This window comes from Vanacampus margaritifer, chromosome 19, assembly GCF_051991255.1.
Source record: "Vanacampus margaritifer isolate UIUO_Vmar chromosome 19, RoL_Vmar_1.0, whole genome shotgun sequence".
In the NCBI taxonomy this organism is placed as follows: domain Eukaryota; kingdom Metazoa; phylum Chordata; class Actinopteri; order Syngnathiformes; family Syngnathidae; genus Vanacampus; species Vanacampus margaritifer.
The window spans coordinates 10928791-10950175 of NC_135450.1; the positions used below are offsets into that span (position 1 = coordinate 10928791).

Genomic DNA, 21385 nt, shown 5'->3' on the forward strand with positions numbered 1-21385 from the left:
TCATTCAAATGAAGAGAAACATTCAGTTATGGGTCAGGTTTAGGCTGCCTCGTTTCTAATCCGTTCTACTCTCAAAACGTCGGTGGTAAAAGAGAAAAACTCAGCCCATCATTCTTTCTGTCTTTTCCGTCCTTCGCTGCGTTCCTTCAACCTGGAAGCGGACGCGATAACCGATAGCGGCGCTGCGCGTCCCCACGGTCGCCGTATCCCCCTCGCCCGAGCCTCGTTAATCACCCGCCGTCGCATCAATCATCCCCGCTCGTGACAGAACGGCGCCGAGATCAACACGGGGAGAACCGGCGGCCAGTAAATCCGCTGTTAGTTTTACCTCGCCCAATGAAACGCCAGTTCGGATAACATGAGAACAGCGTGTCTTTGCTGATGTACTCATAATATTTGGATACTCGTGCGTGGAGAGGAAGCGGGGCCGGCCCGAAACGCGCGGAGGAGCGGAAAGGGGGGAAGTGTCAAGCGGAATGTTGGCCCGGAACGAGCGTCTGTATTGTCTTTAGCACCTTTGGAGGCCCGCCGTCCAAGAACAAGCTTTCTTACCAGGGTTCCCGTTGCGCTCCTCGATACGCCGCGTTTCCCCTCGAGCTAATCCTCGAGGAGAGGGAGGGGGAGGGGGCTCGTTGTCGGATTAATTCAGTACAGCTATATTATGGTCCATCGGTCGTGCCTCTGTTATATCACACATTTTTAATTAATTTACTCAAAGCCATTTTCACTGAAGCAACCCCCTTCGCTCCCGGCTGTTTGACAGGATTTTGACTGATTTTGCAAGGCCCACCGAATATTGTTTTCTATTGCTATCAAAAGATGGAACCTACCAAAAGAAAGATCAGAGTCTCTTCTTTCATCAGGAAAAAAAAGGTTATTTCTATCTGTTTCCGTTTTGCAGCAATTAGCATTCGAATATAGCGAGGTTTTGCAACATGGTCCTAGTTGATCTCTTGTACGCTGCTGCCACCTGCAGGCCGTTTTTGTAATGACTACCATTGCTTCAAGCATTCTCTTCAGTTCAGAGGCTGCATGAAAGCCTTCTGTATGCTCTAGCATAAAAAAAAAAAAAAACATTAAAAACATATAAATGCGTCTTTGGGAGCATGTAATATTAAAATTTGAATGTATCTATACGTATTTGGGAGCAAATGAGTTAAACAACCGTTTATTTTTCAGCAAAACAAAATGGCGGAAAAGTCTAACTTACCTCCAGTTGTAGTTTTTTTTTTGTTCCCTTAAGCAATATTTATTATGCTGCTTGTATGCGATGCTGCTAATTTAGAAGTTGTTTCAACGTTTATATTTACACTTGGATAACATCGATGCTAATTTTTGCTAGCCTAGTAAGTACTAGTATTAAGCTACTGCGGGTTTTTGATGAAGTTAAATGGTTTGGTTACACTTCTTAACGTATACAGTGAAACCTGCATATTCGTGGTTCGGCATTTCTCGATTTTTGCTATTAGCTGATTTTTTTTTCTTTCTTTTCTAAACCTAGCCTCGCATGCGCCCTGTTTTTGTTTGTGGTGGGGTTTGATTACTATCCGGCACAAATAACATCATTGTAAAGCTTTTAGTGCTCTTTTGTTTGGTCTCAGTTTTACAGTCAACTGAGAGTAGGCAACAACTTGAAGCAAGCACTCTTGGCCTCTTCGTTGAAGAACTGTGTCCAGCAAGTCTTCTTTTTTTATGATAGTCTCCCATTTTTTGACAGCTTTAAAAATCAAAAGCATTTGTTTTAGCTGAATTCAGTCTCTCTGTTGTAGATTTGTCTCGAATGCATGCCCCACGACAAATAAAATGGTGGTTGACTTGAGCGGGATCGGTTCTGATTGAGTGACGGAAAGGAAAAGCAGAACGCCTTGGAGACACAGTGTGGCAGCTCCGGGGTCGGGTTTGACGGCTGGCGTGGCTGAACCGAAGTGAAGGGCTAATAATAGTGTAGCGAGTGACACAAAAGGCCGCATAGAGAGCGGCACGGGCCAAAACGCCTCAAGCCTGTTAAGATATTTGGTTGCATGTAAAAGCGGAAAAGTTCAAATCCCGTCTTTTTTTTTTTTTTCCTCTCTTTGGCATGTTTTTGGCCGCCAACCCAGGCACTGTCACCCCATCAACAAACCATCCCCGTACAGAAACACCCACAACACATTAGTGGCCGTTTCCATTGTGAACAGGCCCCGACGATCAAAACTGTCCTGTTCCATGTTTCAGCATGCTTTTGCTAGGGTTTTTTTTTTTTTTTATCATAAGGACCATATTTGATTTTTGGATCAAATATAAATGTGTATGTCAAATTTCAATTCCAAATATTTATCCACTTAACAGCCAGCGCTCTTCTGACTTAACAGACTAGGTCTCGCCGTTTGCAAAGTCACGGATACGACAGTGGAGAAGGTGAGGATGATGACAAACAAAATGAATGATGAATTGGTGCCACAGTATAGCGCCAACTAGTGCCGAGGAGGACTTACTGTCAGATTTTATTCTTTTTTTTTTTTTCAAATACCTGAAAATCAAAAATACAATAACCAAGTGTATTTGACCAAAAGACGGAGCAGGATTAACCAATTGAACTGAGCTGCGCCGCACGTCTCGTTTTGGTGGAAACATGTCCCCCCCCCCCCCCCCCCTCACATGTGTCCTTGGGAGTCTTTTAACCGTCTCAGGTCTCGCCGCTTTATTTTTTCTGCCAGCCCACAGAAGTTCCTCTCCACCTCTGCCTATTTTTTGCCTACAAGTGATGTCAATTAAGGACCTCCGTGAAGGCGCGAGGCGGCAGACAGTCAGAGCAGTAAGAGCCCAGAGGAAATTGTCCTCATACCCCCGCCGTCTCCTTGACTCCCCCCGCGCCTGGCCGCCTTTACCGCCATCACATGCTCGCTTTTACACCGTTCCCAACTAATACTCGGCGGCCCCAACAGTAATAATCGTTGTTCCCGCAGAGCAGAGTTTGTACGGTGGCGTTTGCTTGAAGTCTTTTTATGATTAGCCTAACATCTGCGTTCATTTCCGTTACGTGTTAGCATTCGGCTAGCGGATTTTCTGTGGATGAAACTAAATAGTTTGGTTGAATATTTTGGTGTTCAGATATACAATGTTTTATGCTCGTTTGTTAAACATCTAGAAGCAAGCAAGCACGCTTTGTCCCAATTTAGAGAACTGCGAACAAGTCTTTTTTCCCCTCAAAGTGATGTTATACCTCCCGTTTGTTGACTTTGAGGTAGTGAGAACAGACGCTAAAGGATCAAATGAAACCTCCGTTGTTCGCGTGGGATAGATAAGGAAAATCCGTGAGTTATTAGTGCCCCGGAAAAGGTTTGTAATTGTCTATTGATACCACAAGATGGCGTCAGAGCACTACTTGTATGTCTTAATGCAGCTCCTCAACTCACTTCAACATAGTTCCGTGGCGCCAAGATGGCGGTCAGGTGGTTTAAGTGTGTTTTAACTAGGGGCGTGCCCAAAAATTCATTCTCATAAGAATGGCGATTCTCATTTAGTACGATTCAGAATCGATTTTATTTAAATTATTTTATACTGTCTTGCCTTTGTCTGTGCGTGCCTTTATGTGCGCTGTTCATGTTGTACCCGGTTTGGCCACTGAGGGGCAGTGTGGTTCCACGCGGTCTAATACACTGTTAAGTTGTAGCCACATTAGAGAGTAGAAGGGAAAAGTCACGATCAAGTTATTCCAATAAAAGTTTGTTTTTTTTGAGACGTTGAGTGATAAGTGCCGCGAGTAGCGCGCTAATTAGCATTAGCGAATCAGACTGGAGTAGATCATTACAATTCCTTGCACATCTATAGATTGGAGCAAAAAAATCATTGTCAATCAAATTATTTTGAATCAAAAATCGTTCTCAATCGAAGTGGAATATTAGCGACCCTTACGCTGATGTCACGAGCCGGGTGACAAACATTAATTACAGGCTCAGCTGTGATCCGGACCGCCATGAGGTCACCTAGAGTAAGGTTACCGGCCCCCGTCATTTGTTGACCTCGAGCAGGTCGGCCGTCACCGGCGCTCGCCTCGCTCCCGGGGTCGGCCTTTCCCGTCCCGCTTCTATCCCGCTGATTGGCTCCTTTGGCCGCATCTCGGACCTGGCGGGGCTGGCAGGCGTCTTTTTCTCCAACGTGGAAACATCTCTCCGCGAGCCGAAAGCCTCGTCGGCGGCCTTCTCCAAGAAGCCGTAATTAAGGGTCTTGAAAAATGCACCGCTGTGAAATGGAGCCGCAATCCTCCCGTCTTTTCCCTCCTCGCTGATGACGCTGGTAAAAAAACAAAAACAGGCCAGGCCTCTGTTGCACACTCATGTTTTCAGTATTCATACCAACGGTACCTTGAGATCATGCAAATGAAGTGAAAAAAGGACAGTCACAATGCACTTTCAGACATTTATTGAAAAAAAAAATGTACTTAATATAATGGGATTTTTGCTATCAGGCTTGTTTTGTATGTCTATTTTATAATGACAGGCTGTTATCTCTAAATTGTAGTTATAGGTAATTGTGGGACATAGTTGTGGTTTGAAGCAGCTCCAAGTTGGAATCGGTACAAAACGTTTACGGACATGAGTGATATCTCAACACTTACGTGGGGACGTCACAGAAAGCCGGGTGGCGGAATTCCAATATTTCCCATACATCATGAAACCATGCGGCGCGGCGCACTTCTTCGCCGCTACCGCAAAACAGCCGCGACGAGAAAGGCGAGCGCTCGGAACGCCGTCGGGAAATTGCAGTTAGAAGGAATCTCCAAATACCGAACATTCTAGATTAGGATGTGGTGATGTTTGCTTTACTGTCAATGATCTTTAAAAAATAAAAAATAAAATAAAATAAATGTTTTGGTCATTGTCCACATTCTAGTTGAAGTACTAATGCCATTGTTTACCTTCAGAATTATTAACTCATTGACTGCCATTGACGGCTATTGACGTAAAAAATTCATTAGTTTAACATTTTTCCACAGTTGTTAACAAGAGTATGAAACCCCCCAAAAAATGTTTTGTTGTACATTTAGAACAGATATTAAATGTATGATTAATCGTGAGTTAACTATTGAAGTCATGCGATTGATTACAATACAGACGCGATTTAAAAAAAGATTGTTAAAAATTAGGGGCGTCAGGCGATTAAATGTTTTAATTGTAATTAATTGCATGACTTCACGGGTTAACTCACAAATTTTATATCTGTTCTAATAAAATACAATAAAAAACATTCTAGGTTTTCATACTCTTGTTAACAAACGTGTAAAAAAAAAAAAGTTAAACTAATAGAAATAGTTCAAATGGATTTTTGACGTCTATAACCGTCAATGGCAGTGAATGAGTTAATATAACTTTGAAATATTGCTTGCGCTGGCTGGATTTTGATTTAATTCGAATTTTAGTCGCATATTTTAGTGAATGTGGAGAAGGAATTCATTTTTTTTGTCACTTGTCATGACATGTGAAAATAGCACATTAAAAGATATATTTTTTCCAAGTAATACTTGATGTACGACTAGTTCTTTTTATTTATTATTTTGATGCTACGATGTCAACTTTTTTCAGTCTACTAAATCCGTGCATGGTTCCCCGCGCCTGGAGTTTATCTCTATTCCAGATATAATTCCGACGACTCGCGTTCATCCTTCTGCGAACCTTCAGCTGATGTTTGGGAACGTCTCGACAAAATGAAGCCTATTCCCGCCGCGCCGGGCTTGCGCGAGGGGGAAATGTAACCCAATCGTCCGCTTGTCGACGTGCCAGATGCGTGTCAGTGCTTTCGGACTTTTTAAAGTCTTCTTAGGATGCTGTCGAGGATTCCTGCTATTTTGCTAATTTCGTTTTTTTTTTTACAATAGAGTCTTTCAATTGAGTCTTTCTATTTTTTTTTTTAGTTAGTACCATGTGGGTGCTTCAACATGCTGGGCATTGTAATAGACGAAGAAGAGGCAGATAAGGTCCCTAACTACCTTAAACTCATTCACTGCCATTGACGGCTATATACGTCAAAAATTAATTTGAACTGTTTCTATTAGTGTTTTTTTCCTACTTTTGTTAACAAGAGCATGACAAACTTTTTTTTTTTATTGTACATTTAGAACAGATATAAAATTTGTGATTAATCGTGAGTTAACTGGTGAAGTCATGCGATTAATTACAATGCCCCTAATTTGTAATAATCTTTTTATTTTCTTTAAATCGTGTCAGGCGATTTTAATTTTTGATGCTAATTAACTGCATGACTTCAATAGTTATTAACTCACGATTAATCACAAATTTTATATCTGTTCTAAATGTACATTTAAAAAAAATCTAGGTTTTCATATTCTTGTTAACAAAAGTGGGGAAAAAATGTTAAACTAATAAAAATAGTTCAAATGAATTTTTGACGTCTATAGCCGTCAATGGCAGTGAATGAGTTGAGATATTTGTTATTCCCACAGAGAATATATGCCTGCGCGTACATCTATGCTAATACCCGTTAGCTTTGCTTGCTCATTTACTACACTAGCTTTACTATGATGTTAGCATTAAACCACAACACTTTCACTTGACAAATGTTTATTTTGTTGTTGTTGAATGTTTAATCCTCTACAGTGTGTCAATTTTACAGATTACTTGAACTGGGATTTACACACACACACACACACACACACACACTGTCTACTGGATGTGTTTTCCTTAAGGCGCAATAAAATGTTTTCTAATCTTATCCCCCCGCTTTCAAGATGCCTGACGTGGAGCTCTTATTTTGAAAGGAATCAAAGCGCCAGCATGCAATAAAAGTTGTTTGAGTGCAGTGGAAAAGCAGCAGTGGCATTACGCACACACACACAGACGTTTGTGTGTGTGATGTGGCAGCCAGGAGACTGACTGGAGTCTGATGTCTAATCAGGGGGTTGGGCAAGCACGGGTGAGAATGAATGAGAGTCTCACAGAGGGTCAATGATGCCCTCTACAGTAGACACACTACTCTGTGTATATTTTTGCTTTTGACAAATTACACAACTTTGTACTTTACAGTTTTATAGGGGGAAAAATTGTGTGTTATTTTTGGATGAGAATAACTTCATTTCACTTAAAAAAAAAAATTATTATGCGTGTGGGTTTTTCCATTAATTTATGTAATATTATTTTTGTGATTTAATTACAGGATCAACTTTAGCTTGAGTGATTTTTGTTGTTGTTGTAATACTGTACATATTTTTATCACCTGATTGTTTTCATTATTACATGGCAATCTGCTCGCTTTTGTGCATCATCTATAATGTTTTAGTTTTTTTTTTTTTATTGTATGCGTTTGCCCACCAGATGGGAGCAGAATCTGATTCCTTTCTGTGCATATTGTATAGTGCAAAGTAGGAGTTCAGTAATGAGAATGTTAAAGTGGTACTAGTAGCACTCGAGTTATATCCTTTGATGTGTGTTTTTTGTTCAATATTATTTTTATTTTATTTTTGCTTGTTTGCGTTCATATTCTAGTTAAGATTGCTATGTATTTTTTTTTTAATTGGGTGATTTTCAAAAAAAAAAGTTTTGGGTGAATTAGCGGTAAAGGTATTCATCATGCTTTTGTGAAAATGACAGATAAATTACTTTTTTTAAATTAGTAACTTACGTGCTGTTATAGTAACTGTTATTTTTGATGCGTTTTTTTCTTGAGTGTTTACTACGCAGACATTTTTAGCACATGGTCGGTTACGTGACATGAACGCAACACACGTGCTCGGACTATCCTTGAACGCAACACGCGCTTGCACACTTGAGACTCTTCCGGGAACGCACACTCACTGAGGACGTACCGTGAACGCAACACAGAGGCTCCGGGAACGCTCCATGAACGCAACAGGCTCGAGTCTGCTCAGTCGCGAACGCAACGCACGCAGTGTCCGGTCGCTCCGTGAACGCAACACACGTGCTTCGAGGACGCTCTTGGTTGAACGCAACACTTTTCACGCTCTCATGACTTTGTTGCGGTCGTCGTCTCCGTGGCTCATGCGGGTACGTACACGCATGTGTGTGTGTGAGAGGCGTGACGCCCCCTCAAGTTATGTGCCAGCTATTTGATCCGCACTGGCGGGGGCGGACGGGAAATCCCGGCCCACGTACGAAGAAGTTTCTCCTCCACGCATGGGGGACTGGGAGAAAATTTGAAGAATTGTTTTTAATATATAAAAAAAAATAATAATTTAATTTGGAAAAGGAGGGTGATTTGAAAGCGTGAATCATACCTGCCAACTCCTTTAAAGTTCGTCTGTGACGCACCTGGGAGCCGCCGAGACATTTTTTAAGCCCCCCACGCGTGGACGTCCAATTGAAGTTATTAATAGCCGCACATGCGTGGTGGCGCGCGGACTTTTTTAAGAAGCCACAGAGACCACCACCCTCACCACCACGACCACCCTCCTCCTCCTTTTTCTCACACTCCCCACGCGTGGTTTTCCTCCTCCTGCCCGAGAGAAAGGAGGCTTTCCCACTCGCGGTGCTCCCGAGGAAGGATCGCGACTTCACTTTTTCTTTTCGATTCCATTTGTAGGCGAAGTTAATTTAGTTTTAATTTCCCCACCCCCCCTCCATCCCCGTTGTGTGTGATGCGCATCCCCGTAGACCCGAGCGCCAGCCGGAGGTTCAGCCCGCCGTCCAGCAGCCTGCAGCCGCTCGCGGGCAAGATGACGGACGTGAGCTCCCCGGGTCACGGCGGAGGAGGAGGAGGAGGAGGAGGCGGCGGCCCCGGCGGGCAGCCGGATGCGGGTTCGGCGGTGGTGCCCCGGCTGCGCGCCCACGAGAACCGCAGCATGGCCGAGATCATCGCCGACCATCCGGCCGAGCTGGTGCGCACCGACAGCCCCAACTTTTTGTGCTCCGTGCTGCCGTCGCACTGGCGATGTAACAAGACTCTGCCGGTCGCTTTCAAGGTGAGTCCAGAATTCATACTTAAAAAAATAATTAATTAATTAAAAACACTGTGTTGAATAGCTTTTGTCATTTTAACACAGTAACCTAAGCGAATTCTGAAATTAACTTATTGTATGATTTTTTTTTAATCGAATTTAATCATGATTTATTAATGATAAAACCATCTGTTCTTGTCATTTTGGCACCAAACTATCGTCTTGAAAAGTTCAAGTGCTACTTTTAAAAACAGGTTAAAAATAACTGTTGTGCTGTTTTTAATTATAATTGCATTTACAACTTACTGTTGTTGCGATTTTTCATATGAAAGGCTCTTTTCAGCGATATAAAAGATGGATCAAACACTGTCAACGTGTGTTGAAATGTGTTGCTTGGCTACAAAACAAACAAAGCTTTTCATAGTTTTTTCTTCTTCTTCTTTTAAACAAGCACTTTTATTGCTGTCTGAGTCGTTTTCGTAGCTGCCAGGCCTTTTTTTTGTTGTTATCTCCTTCCAGGAATCTTAATGAGAATCTTAGTGAGACTTTTTTTTTCCTGTTGTGATGAAATTAAGACACTGAATGTGTTTTGATGTGCGTCATGAGATGTACTGTGTAATTACTTCTGTGAGGAAGTTGGCATGCTGCCATATTTGGTGTCCTTACATCACATGGCATCTGGTGCAGATCAGGATAAAGGTGCAGCTAAAGAATAGAAAAGTTTCAGTATTTGTGTCAGGGAAGTGTTATTGGTGTTTGGCTTTGTTGGAGGTCTACACGCTAGATAATTGCACAATTTGTGGATGAAATGTTTTTATATAGTTCCTCTGATGTTTGATTTGCTTCAAGTAGTATCTCATGGAACAATGGCACAAAATGAAAAGTTAATGGCTTTTTTTTCCCCCGTTTTTTAATTTTTTTTTTTATTATTGGAGGTGCATCAACTGTCAGGATGCTGAAAGGAGCATGTTTCATCCTGACTGAGGAACTAAAAAGATGGCATGTTACATATTAAAGTAAAAAAAAAAAAGAAGGTGTTTTTACAATTAAGTCATTTGTAAATTATTTATATATTTTTTTATATTTATATGTCTTTACTTTGAATTGTTTTATTTTCAAATACATTTTTGTTTTTAATTATTTTTTAGGATTTATATTTTCTAGGATACAATTGTTGAAAACAATATTTAAAAAAAAAAATATTTTTAAAAAAAATTTAAATATTGATCTTGAAGGCATTTTATTGAGGGTGTGTGGTCTTATATATATAATTTCCTTATCTTATTTATTTATTTTTGTAAACCCCCATCAGAGCTTGTTCTCAATCTCTTGCTCATAAAGTTCTCCGAGGCAAAATGTGCTTGCTTCGACTTGTCACTGACACATAATACAAAAGACAACTAAGCATTATACATTAAAGCACCAAAATGTTCAACCAAGCCAAATTATTTCATTTATTATTTAATAAAAGTCTTCTAGCTTAATAACATATGAAGCGAAATGCCATTGACAGGCTAACAGAACTAGCATGGATGTTACCAGTAACCATTTTCTTGTCTCTCTGAAAACAACAACTATTACTGGACCTTAGTTGGGGGACCTTCTCCGCCTCTTCTTCTTGTTTTACAGTATATGCATAATTCTGAGTCAGCTTGTTTCTTTACCACCAGGTGGTGGCGCTCGGGGACGTCACGGACGGCACGGTCGTGACGGTGATGGCGGGCAACGACGAGAATTATTCGGCCGAGTTGCGCAACGCCTCGGGCGTGATGAAGAACCAGGTGGCGCGCTTCAACGACCTGCGCTTCGTAGGCCGCAGTGGCCGAGGTGAGCGCGCACACATGCAGTACTTACTTAGGTGGTGAGGATTAGTGGTCTCCTTCGCTTACGTGGCAACCACATGGCGGTCTCTCCCACTCCCAGCACACGTCTCAATCAAAGCCTCTACTTACAAGGCCCTCACAGGCGCTTAAACCTCCGCCAAGGCCAAACAATACGAATTGGAATTAGTGTAAAACCCTCATGTATGTATCTGAAGGATGTTAGGAATACACAAAGGAGAAGAAATAGTATGTAAAAGTAGTCCAAATAAATTTCACAAATGGTGCGTCAACATGCAAACTCCTTGGTGGAGGTAACATGACTCTCTCCCCCAAAAATTAGCGGTCACAAATTTATTTCCCAAAAATCCTTTTAGAGGAGAGAGCCTCCACCACCTGTGTCGACCCGGCTATCAAAGTGTTTGACCCGTTGCCGCGGAAACCCCGTGTCACAGAATCTGGCGACAGGAAGTGACATAGGAGCCCGGGGGCCAGAGATCAGACTACGAGGTGTCTGAAATGAATACCCGGCCGGCGGTGACGAGGCCAGGATGCTGATGTTGATGACACATCGGGGCCGTGACAGCGTAGGATTGATAGCGCAGGTAGCTTAAGCGTAAGCGGATACTGTTGATAGCATCATTAGACCCGATAGAGTGGCAGTGGAACCTGCATTTAGTTCCAGGATACTGCTTCCATTCCCGTTGTTCAGATTTATTATCAATATTTGTCACGTAGATAAAGGCTGTTGAGTGAATCACCTCAGCGGCCATTTTAACGAATAAACTCCACACGGGAAGGCCAAAGCTCGGATTCGAACCCGCAACCTCTGACGGATGCGCTAAGGCCAAGTTCAGGGAGCAATCACAAATGTGTTTTTAAATAAAACGGTCGCTAATCCGCAAACGGAGCATTGGGAAGGCGATCCAGCGGATGCGTCCACTTGATCGTCCCAACGCGGCGCACACCTGTCGCATGTGGACTCATGTTTACAGTCGCCGTGGCAGACGCCCACGCGTGGACAGCTGCCGCGATGAGTCGCCGCATTTAAACCCCCCTGGCCCGCCCCCGTTTCCTGTCCCTCCCCCACCCCGGCCCCCCCTCTCGTCGCCACGGTTACATGATGCATACCTTTTCGAGGCTTCATAGCGCTACTGGTGACCTGGCGCCGGTGATTCACAGCATTCCTGGTGCTGACACACATCTGCATGCACAAAGTTGGGATTAAAGTGAGCCCACGAGACCCCTCGTATTGAAACCCTTTTTGAAATAGTTTTACTCCTTTCACATGTTATAAACCTAATAAGTCACAATTTAACTGATTAAAACGCACCTAATAATGCATTCCGTTGCGTCTGTTCTCACTCGCGCTTTGTTAACATCATTTTAGGGAACTAAACGAAGACCCTTGCTCACACAGTTCTCCAAATACGAGGTCAAGAGTGTTTGTTTCAAGCTCGTCAATACCAGACAAAGTTTACTTAAATACTAGCACAAAAAAGAGATCATTAAACATTGTATATTTAAAAACTAAACTGTTCAAGAAAACCATATACCTGTTAGCTTAATGCTAACTTAAAATGTATAATGCCATTAAACAGGCTTTTGGAAATTAGCATAGATGTTCCAGTACTCCCCCCCCCTCCAATATTTAGTTTATGGTCTTCTGATTTTCCAAAACAATAAACAAATACAAAAATGCAAATAGCAAACAGTAGGCTATAGTTAAAGTAATTTTTCACTCTCAAACAACTGCAACTTTAAGACACATACAGAACAGAGCATAAAACAATTCTCATGGGCATATGTTGGTAAAATTAAATATTCAAATAAAAAAATAGGCTTCTTTTTTATATTGAAATTGCTTCCTGTTCTTCTAGCTCTTAACACACCTGTGCACTATTCACACCCGAGACCTTATAATACAAAGTCACATGACAAGGTGGAGGAAAAATGACTTGCAATGAATTGCATATATTTTCACTTAGGGGTGTAGTCACTTTTGTTGCAAGGGGTTTAGCTATTAAAGGATGCATTTTGATTTATTCTGAGGGAACAATAAATCTACACTGTTAGCTGTACACTGACGAGATTTTCATTGTCAAAGTGTATAGTAACAAAAAAAAAACAGCAACAATCGCTGAAAGGGTTTCAAATGGTGAACTGTGACATAACACATATTTCATAGCACATATTTTCAGTGTTTAGGGAGAGGAAATACCAATTAAAAGAGCCCACACACTCTTGAAAATAGGCCACATAAGGCCGTTGTGTCTCTTCTAGTCGAGAGCCTCTGACACAAGCCGGCGTTGTCCACCAAGAATCCTCGCCAAAGCCCCGCCCACCCCCCCCCCCCTTAGTTTGTATTGAATGTGGCGCGTTGTCCCTCAGGCGCATGGCGTGTCAACTTTGGTAATAACCATGATGATGTCATGTTCATGTCGCCGCAGGCAAGAGCTTCACGCTGACCATCACCGTGTTCACCAACCCGCCGCAAGTCGCCACGTACCACCGAGCCATCAAGGTGACAGTGGACGGACCACGAGAGCCCAGGAGTGAGTACACGTGATACACACGACACAACATCAATGATAAAAATGTGTTGTGATTTTTCTTAGCATTTGTTGCTTTTCTTTTTTGTTTTGTTTTTAGCCCTTCTACACCTTTAAGCATGTTGAAATGTATTCCGTGGTTCTCGTTCTCTCTAAGTGTGCTAGCTTAATGCTAACGCACAATGGGAAACGTCATAGACAGGCTAACAAGTAGCATCTGTGGCGGTGTTGTGATGCTTTAAGCAACAAATATTTGAACACAAATGGGACAGATTGGCAGCAGGCAAGAATTCTTTGTCGTCTGTGAAAAGTGACTAATATTAACGTTGCTTAATGGGTATTAAGTAGTTGTAAATTTGTCGTTTGTGTCTGTGTGATTGTGTTATACTGCTCCCGGTGGCCAAGTCATGCACACTCAACGGAGCTGCAATGAATAGAGCATGATGCACAAGTTCTATAAAATCAATTTATTTATATTACTTATGAAGTGCTTTTTCCCATACAATTTTTTTTGGGGCAAGGCTGACATATATTAAAGGCATTTTCATTCATTTTAATGGTGACAATAACTTTGACACTGACCCAAACAATGAACTGTGATATAGATGGGGAAGACTGTGTAGAGCTTTTCCCACACTGGCTTACTAAAGCGAGTGAGGTGGAACATTCCCAACAGGCTACACCGAGTAGCAAGAGTGCTAGCATCAGCCCCTTTTAATAGGCTGTATAAAAACAACTGAGCAGGAAGTTGAGAGCGAAGAAAAAAAAAACTTTACTATAGTTGAGTCGTCCGTGCCAGCTGGTCTGGCACGCAGCTGTTCGCCAGCCCCTTGAGAAATTCACAAAAAATGAAGAAAAAAAAAATCATAACTGATGTGACAAACAAGGCTCACATGTGGCACCGGGACACAGCGGAGCCGGCGGACGCCCGCGTTAGCGAGCGATGGCGTTCCTGCTGCTGCTAGCGCTGCCAAGAACACACTCCCTCGCACACACGCGCACACTTGCACGCTGTGTTTGATCAAAAGCATTTCCTGTGCATCTGCTGCCGCGCGTCATGACTTTTTTTTTTTCTGCCGTTATTGGGGGGCCAGCAGATAAGACTCCACAACAAGCAATTTATGTCAACAAAGTTTTGCAGTTCGTAAAAGTGATGAAAGGTACCAAAATAAGGTACACTCCTAAGTATTTCCGTGTGTCGCTCTTAGGTTAGCTTAGCAATTAGCATGGCTTCTTTACCTTTTCCCGGCATCCTTCATCAATTATTACTGACTTAGGAGCGACTCCACAGCACGTTTAGGCACACTGGTTAGCCAGCTGTTGCTAGCTAGCTTCTGCGTAAGTTAGCACAGAGCTTCCCTCACTCCTAAGTATTTCCTCGTGTCGCTCTTAGGTTAGCTTAGCATTTAGCATGGCTTCTTTATCTTTTCCCGGCATCCTTCATCAATTATTACTGACTTAGGAGCGACTCCACAGCATGTTTAGGCACACTGGTTAGCCAGCTGTTGCTAGCTAGCTTCTGCATAAGTTAGCACAGAGCTTCCCTCACTCCTAAGTATTTCCTCGTGTTGCTCTTAGGTTAGCTTAGCATTCAGCATGGCTTCTTTATCTTTTCCCGGCATCCTTCATCAATTATTACTGACTTAGGAGCGACTCCACAGCATGTTTAGGCACACTGGTTAGCCAGCTGTTGCTAGCTAGCTTCTGCGTAAGTTCGACTCCGACCTCCGACTATATCCGCGATATGTGACGTGAGGCCAGCAAAGCTTTTTCGGAATATCTCGGTGGTTCTTCTTTTTCGCCTACGTTCTTTTGGTGATTGTCATGCTGTTTGATTCTCACTTTTGCTATTCAGTGTGTATTAATGAGGCGCAAAATACACATTTTGACTCGCGAAACCATTTCAAGCCTTGAGTTGTGTACTGACACCATATCAGTGATGTCATCAGCGACTAATGGACGTAGACTTGACTTTCATCACAAATTAGCATCGACTAGCTAAAAAAAATATTAGGTTGTGTAGCCCCAGCGTGTGTGTATGCTTGTGTGGATCAGGACATGTCGTATGAGTGTGACTGTATGTTAATGGTGTCTTTAGCAAAGTGCAGACACAGTGCAACTAATAGGCCTCATTAAATGTCATTTGCAGCTAATGGGTGACGGGGAGTGGCCATTTGCAGGCCCAGGTGCGCTTGTGTGCGAAAGTGTTACGGTAGCGGTAAAGCGCACACTTCCTCTTGGCAAATCTTTAGTTAGTCCGTCAAATTGATGGTACGCTCACACGAGAGGTGACACAAAACATTGTGGTGTCACACAAAGTTAGCTTTGTGGCTAAGCGCGCGCGCGCGCGTGTGTGTGTTTTGTGGAGGTCAGAGTGTTAACAAGTCTGGTGAGGAGGCAGCGGTTCTGCAAACCATATTAGTGGTTACTTGCAAACCCCACACATAGACACACATGCTCGTCCACACACACACACACACACACAGCCAGGCATTACAATCCACTTATCTATATGATGTGCCGTAATGACTCACTGACAGCTTTATGACAATAAATGCTGTTTCCCCTCAAATTGCGTCCCAAAAATTTGACACAATTATTGTCCTGATAGGGTTTTTAAAAAGAAAAAGAAAAAGAAAAAGAAAAAAAGGACGGCGTTAGTCATGGAGGAGGGGAAGATTCCCTCCCTAAATTAAGTTTAAAGGGGTAAAATGTGGATCAAATGATGCCAAGGTCTGGAAAAGTAGAAAACACATAATTTTGTCAATTTTTTTGATATGTGAGGGGAAAAAACAGGCTTTCACAATCGGCATGACTCAAAATCATACTGTGGAAAATCCCTTTTTTGTCAAAGCCAAATGTTTAGTAATTGTTGCTGGCTGTATTGTGACTTGAATGTCTTTTATGATGCACATGGTTGCATCAAAATTAACCAGATAATTCAATGAAAATCATTTGATCTTAAATAAAAAAAGAAAGGAAGAAAAAAAAAGCTGATCATTTAAGACAGAGCCCTGCGGGACGCAAAGCTGTCCATAAACATTGACAAAGATTGCTCGTGATTGTTTTTGGAAATTGTTAATTATATAAAGAGTTGATTAGTTTAATAAGCATATTTTACAATAAGAATGTTTCAATGTTGAGCAGAGGGTTGAAATACAGTATTATGACCGTCTCTAGAATGTAAATAAATATAAATGAAAGTATCAAAGATTTCTGATTTTGCAGAAATTTGGCCATCCACATGGTATCAAAAGACAATTGTAGGATGCATTTCGAATTTTAAATTTTAAATTTTTGTGGTGATAATGTTGGAAATAAATGGCTAGTTAGAAGAAGGCAATTCCGTGGAAAGTTATTATTTTAGTATTACTATATTTAATAGTGACAGGTTTGCCAAGTCATTTGTAGTGTCTGTAAATATGGACATTTATCAATTTATTAATAATAAAAATATGAACATTTGTAATTGCATTATTTAATATGTTTTTATCCGTTACAATTAATAATGAATTATTTAATGAAATAAGTCCATTTAAAAAATGAATGAATGTGTTTTTAATGAATTAAATCAATTTCACAGAACATTTTCTAAATGAATGCGACAAATTTTACAAGACTCTCGCCTTGTGGCTCTCATACATTTCCTCTTGTAATAAATCTCAGTAGAACAGTTAGTGTCTTTTTTTTTGTGTGTGTCATCAAACAACAAATCAGTGATAATGGGAGTCACACCAACTCAAAATCAAGAGCAATGAAATGAGGGAATAGGTTAAGAAGAAAGGGAGATTTAAAAAAAAAAAAAGAAACAAAAAGAACCTTCAAGCTTTTCCAGAGGCAGCCCGTCACTTGTGTGAAGCTCCTTGAAGACGTGCCAAGTGCGCGCGGGCGACTGAACCAGCGAGCGAGTGGAGTGAGTGTGTAAATGAGCGAGCGAAGGCGCGCGCACGTGAGCGTCTGCGGGTGCGGAACACTAAACACGAAATCATTCAGCGAGCGTCAGAAAAAGTGAGGAAAAGAAATAAAAAAAATCTGCTCTCCCGTTCTGAATCATCTCTAATGTGTTTTTGCGTGAAATCATAGTATCGCCTTGGGGATCTGTCCTGGACGTCTATATACAGAAGTCTATAGTGTGTGTGTGTGTGTGTGTGTGTGTGAGCGTGCACGCGTTTTCCCTTCCCTGGCCGGACCACACAGACGCCTGGCAGCGTTCCACCGCAGTCAGCACGGCTCCTTTTCACTCGCTTTTTCCTCTTCCTCTTTTTTTCCCCCCTCCTCCTTTTCCCCCCCTTTCTCCTCCCTCCATCTCTGGTTTTATCATCTGCCCTCATTTCTTCCAATCCCTCTTCCCTTGATACCAGACCCCCACGGCGGACGGGCGCCTGGCTGTCACCCTGCCTCCAGACCAACCCAACTCCGCACTTTTTTTTTTCCTCTGGAAGTCATCCACTGGAATAATTCATGACGTCAAAAAAGAAAAAGAAAATGGTCATTGTGAGGCCCCAGAATTTAAAATAGAAGAGAGTTCGTGGGTGATTGACATCCACGCACACGTGTAGTGAGGTCTTAGTCCGACACAAAACACGCTTACTTAGAGTTAATCTGACACAAACGTACATGAAAAGGCAATAGTGGGGGGAAAAAATGATAATCCTAGAACTGAAATGGTTGCACAACTTGGCTAGCAGCCGTGAGGAAAATGGATGGATGGATGTACAAAAGTGGGCCAATGGAATAGAAAGTACCGAAACTAAAAGTTCTACTTAACTAAAAAAATTGTGGGGACAAAAACAAGATGACAGAAAATGGCTGTGCAACATGAAAAAATAATGCACAGTCTTCATAGTTACTGAAAAGTTATGAGAACAATTTTTGGATTTTTTTTTTTTCATAATTATATTTTTAGGGAGAAAATAAAGTCTAATTTGTTAGTTAAAAAGTTTAAATTTTATTGAATAAAAGTCGGATAGTTTCAGAAAAAAATAAAATAAAGTGTTTAATAAAGTTAAAGTTTTTATGGATAAAAAGTTTAATGTGATAATATAAAAGTTTAAAAAATTGATAAATTGTACATTTTCATTGGAAAAAATGTCTTGAAAGTGTCTACATAAAAAATCCTTTTGAAGAAAAAAGTTGGGGGGGTTTTAAGGACAAATTTGTATTTTTTTGTGACAACAAAAGCTTAAAGTTGTTAATAAAAAAAATAATAATTTGAGTAAAGTTTACATTTTATTGAATAAAAGTTGGATAATTTTAGAAAAAAAGTGTTTAATAAAGTTAATGGATAATATTAATTTTTTTTAGTTTAATGTGATAATATAAACGTTTTAAAAATTTATAAATTGTGTTGTAATTAAAAAATTATAATAATTTGAGTATCATTTTTTTTTAAATTTTGGAAAGTTTTGTTGTGCTGTTTTTAGAAAATGAATTACCATATCGCCCCTGACAAACTGTACGTTTTATTATTTGACCGTGCTTAACCGCTATTTAGTGTGATTAGAAATTGTCTTCTTCTTTAACCATTAGTCATGTCAGCCACGTTTCAACCGGCGCATTGTGATTCTTACTGGTTAAAATGTATTTTCCTTAATTCTAGACAAAGCCAAGCTTGTTTTTACAACTCTCAAAGCTAAGCTAATTTTGCCATTTTGTGTTCCCGTAAGGCGACGTTAGCCCCCATAAATCATGTGGAAACTCTCAAAGTCTTCCTTCCCGCTTGACATTTATTTTGCTCAATACTGGACAAAGCCAGGCTTGTTTTTGCAGCTCCCAAGGCTGAGCTGTGCTAAGCTAAGCTAGCTTTGGTGTCTCGTGTTCTTAAATGCCTTCAAGCAGAGTGTAAAACGAGCTCAACTGTCTACATGCATAAAATAATTCCAGTTAGACATCACACAAGTGTTTGTCTTGCTCATAGTTTTCACATTAATTCAGCAGACTGCAATCATGTGTGAAGCTCAAGGATTTCAGACTGAGAAATAAATCATAAATCAGTATTGAGTGAGGTTGAGACAATGTTAGCGTAGTTTAGCATAAATCAGTGTAAATCCCACCTGTCCCTGTTTAAAATTTATTTTTGTATGATTCTACACAAATTCAGGCTTGTTTTTCCAACTCGGGTTGAACAAACTATGCATTTAAGCAATGCTAAGCTAGCTTTTGCAGTTCTTGTGTTTCTGTAAGGCGCCATTAGCCTAGCTTAGCATAAATCAAGAAACCACAAGTTTCTCCACTCCACAAATATTTTCCTTGATTCTGGACAAAGTCTGGCTTGTTTTCCCAACTCTCACTGCTGCCGTAAGATAAGCAAAGCTAAAAGAGCTTTAAACTGAAGTGACACAATATTAGCCTAGCTTAGCATAAATCAAGAGGAAACCCACAAGTCTCTCTGTTTGTTTTATAACTCAAGGCAGAGCGAAGCTAAGCTAACAGCAGCTTGTGTTTGCAAAGCAAAACTAGCCTGGCTGCCACTGCAAATCCCCGACACGAATGGCTGCCTTGTCCGTGAAAGGAAAACCACCTCCATTAATTATCATCACACAGCTTCTTTATTCTCCCCGCCTGCTTCTCTTTTGATCAGATTAGCCCCGGCGCGCCACAGAGCCTCACTTGGAATAATAATAAGTCTTCTTGGATCACTGTTCTTCCGACTACTTGTGAGCGTGCGTTTGCACGCGGCCGCCGGGTGGTGGTCGCACATCTGGTGCGAATCTGTCCTAGCTTCCGGCCGCCGGCTGGGGCATGGAAGGAAGTGGCGGGGAGGGCGCTATCGCTAATCTGCTCTGCCACTTTCCAATGATGGGAAGTAACAAGCACTTTTTTTCCTGTACATAAGTAGATTTGAATTTTTCTGATGACGTTTTACTTTTACGCCTCACATTTGTAAACAGATAGCCGTCATTTTTACTCACTTTTTTTTTTAAAACCTCCGCAGATGACTCCATGTAGTGAGGTGAAGTCAACAGCGCTTGAGTACTTGATTGACTAATTGATTGAAATCTTGGGGTCTTATGAGGCGGAAATGAAATGGACAACAGCGACATGGTTAAGGTTAACCAGGGAGCATGAAAGACAACTGCAACAGACATGTTGCATCTAAATATGAAGGAAGCAGAGTACGGTCTCGTGAACAGTCCAAGTACAGTCTTCCTAAGAATATGCGCAAGAACGTTCTTCCTGGGAATACAAGTTTGTTTGTAAATTGGAACGGCTGTGCGGCTGTGTACTTGGTAAAGCCCCCCCCCCCCCCGAGTAGCAGCATGAAATGAATCTTGAGATATTTTCTGAGCCAAGCCGAAGAAAACAACATCATGCGTATTTGGTTTATTTGTACTTTTGGTTTATACGTACTTTCAATTGGTACAGTACTTGTGCCGCTACTTTTCACAAAATCACAAGGACATAAGAACAGACAAGAATGCAAATTGAGAAAATTGCTATGATAGCATAAGTCCAACCAATGCTAGCTAACACTTGCTTAAAAAAAAACCTCAAGAGTAAGTCAATAGTTATTAAAATGAGTATTGTGTATAAATGGCAATATTTATTTATTTATTACTTTTTTGTGCATTTTTTGTACTTAAAATCAACCGGGTGACAACTGGAAAAACTAGCTGGTTAACCGCAAAATGACACAAAAACTTCGTAAACAATTGCCACGTTTTTTTGTAAACAACACATGGAAAGAAATGCTGTTGTAAATTTTTTGCTGTTTTGAATTTTTGATGAGAGTGTTCTCATGCATATTTGCGCATCTCTGCTTGATGATTGATCAATTTTCATTTTCTTTTTTGTAATTATGTAGATTATGCTCTGAGAAATTCACCTTTCCAATTGTTGTCTGCGGGCCAAAGCAATAACAGTATGGCTTTACTGCCATCTGGTGGCGTTTTATATGCCAAAAGATTATGTTAAAGTGAGTTGAGTAGCTTCATTTAGACACATCCTTTACCGCCATCTTGTGGCAGCTATAGGCACTTGTGGTACAGTGTAAACCTTTTTACCTTTTTCACTATTCGCGGTAGGGCTCCGCTTTTACCAGACGTTTTTTTTTTTTTTTTCAAGTACTATATATATACTTTAAAAGAGTGTGAGTACTGTTGCCATCTCTGCTGCTCATGGCGGTG

General features: G+C 41.1%; 1 protein-coding gene across 1 annotated transcript in view; it reads left to right on the plus strand.

The window, feature by feature from the left end:
* The window catches only part of runx2b (RUNX family transcription factor 2b), a 131186-nt gene that overhangs the window by 101358 nt on the left and 8443 nt on the right, over positions 1–21385 (plus strand). The window contains 5 exon segments of the mRNA XM_077552379.1: positions 8604–8680; positions 8682–8739; positions 8742–8911; positions 10558–10714; positions 13158–13262. Of these exon segments, the coding sequence (XP_077408505.1) occupies positions 8604–8680; positions 8682–8739; positions 8742–8911; positions 10558–10714; positions 13158–13262 (567 nt within the window).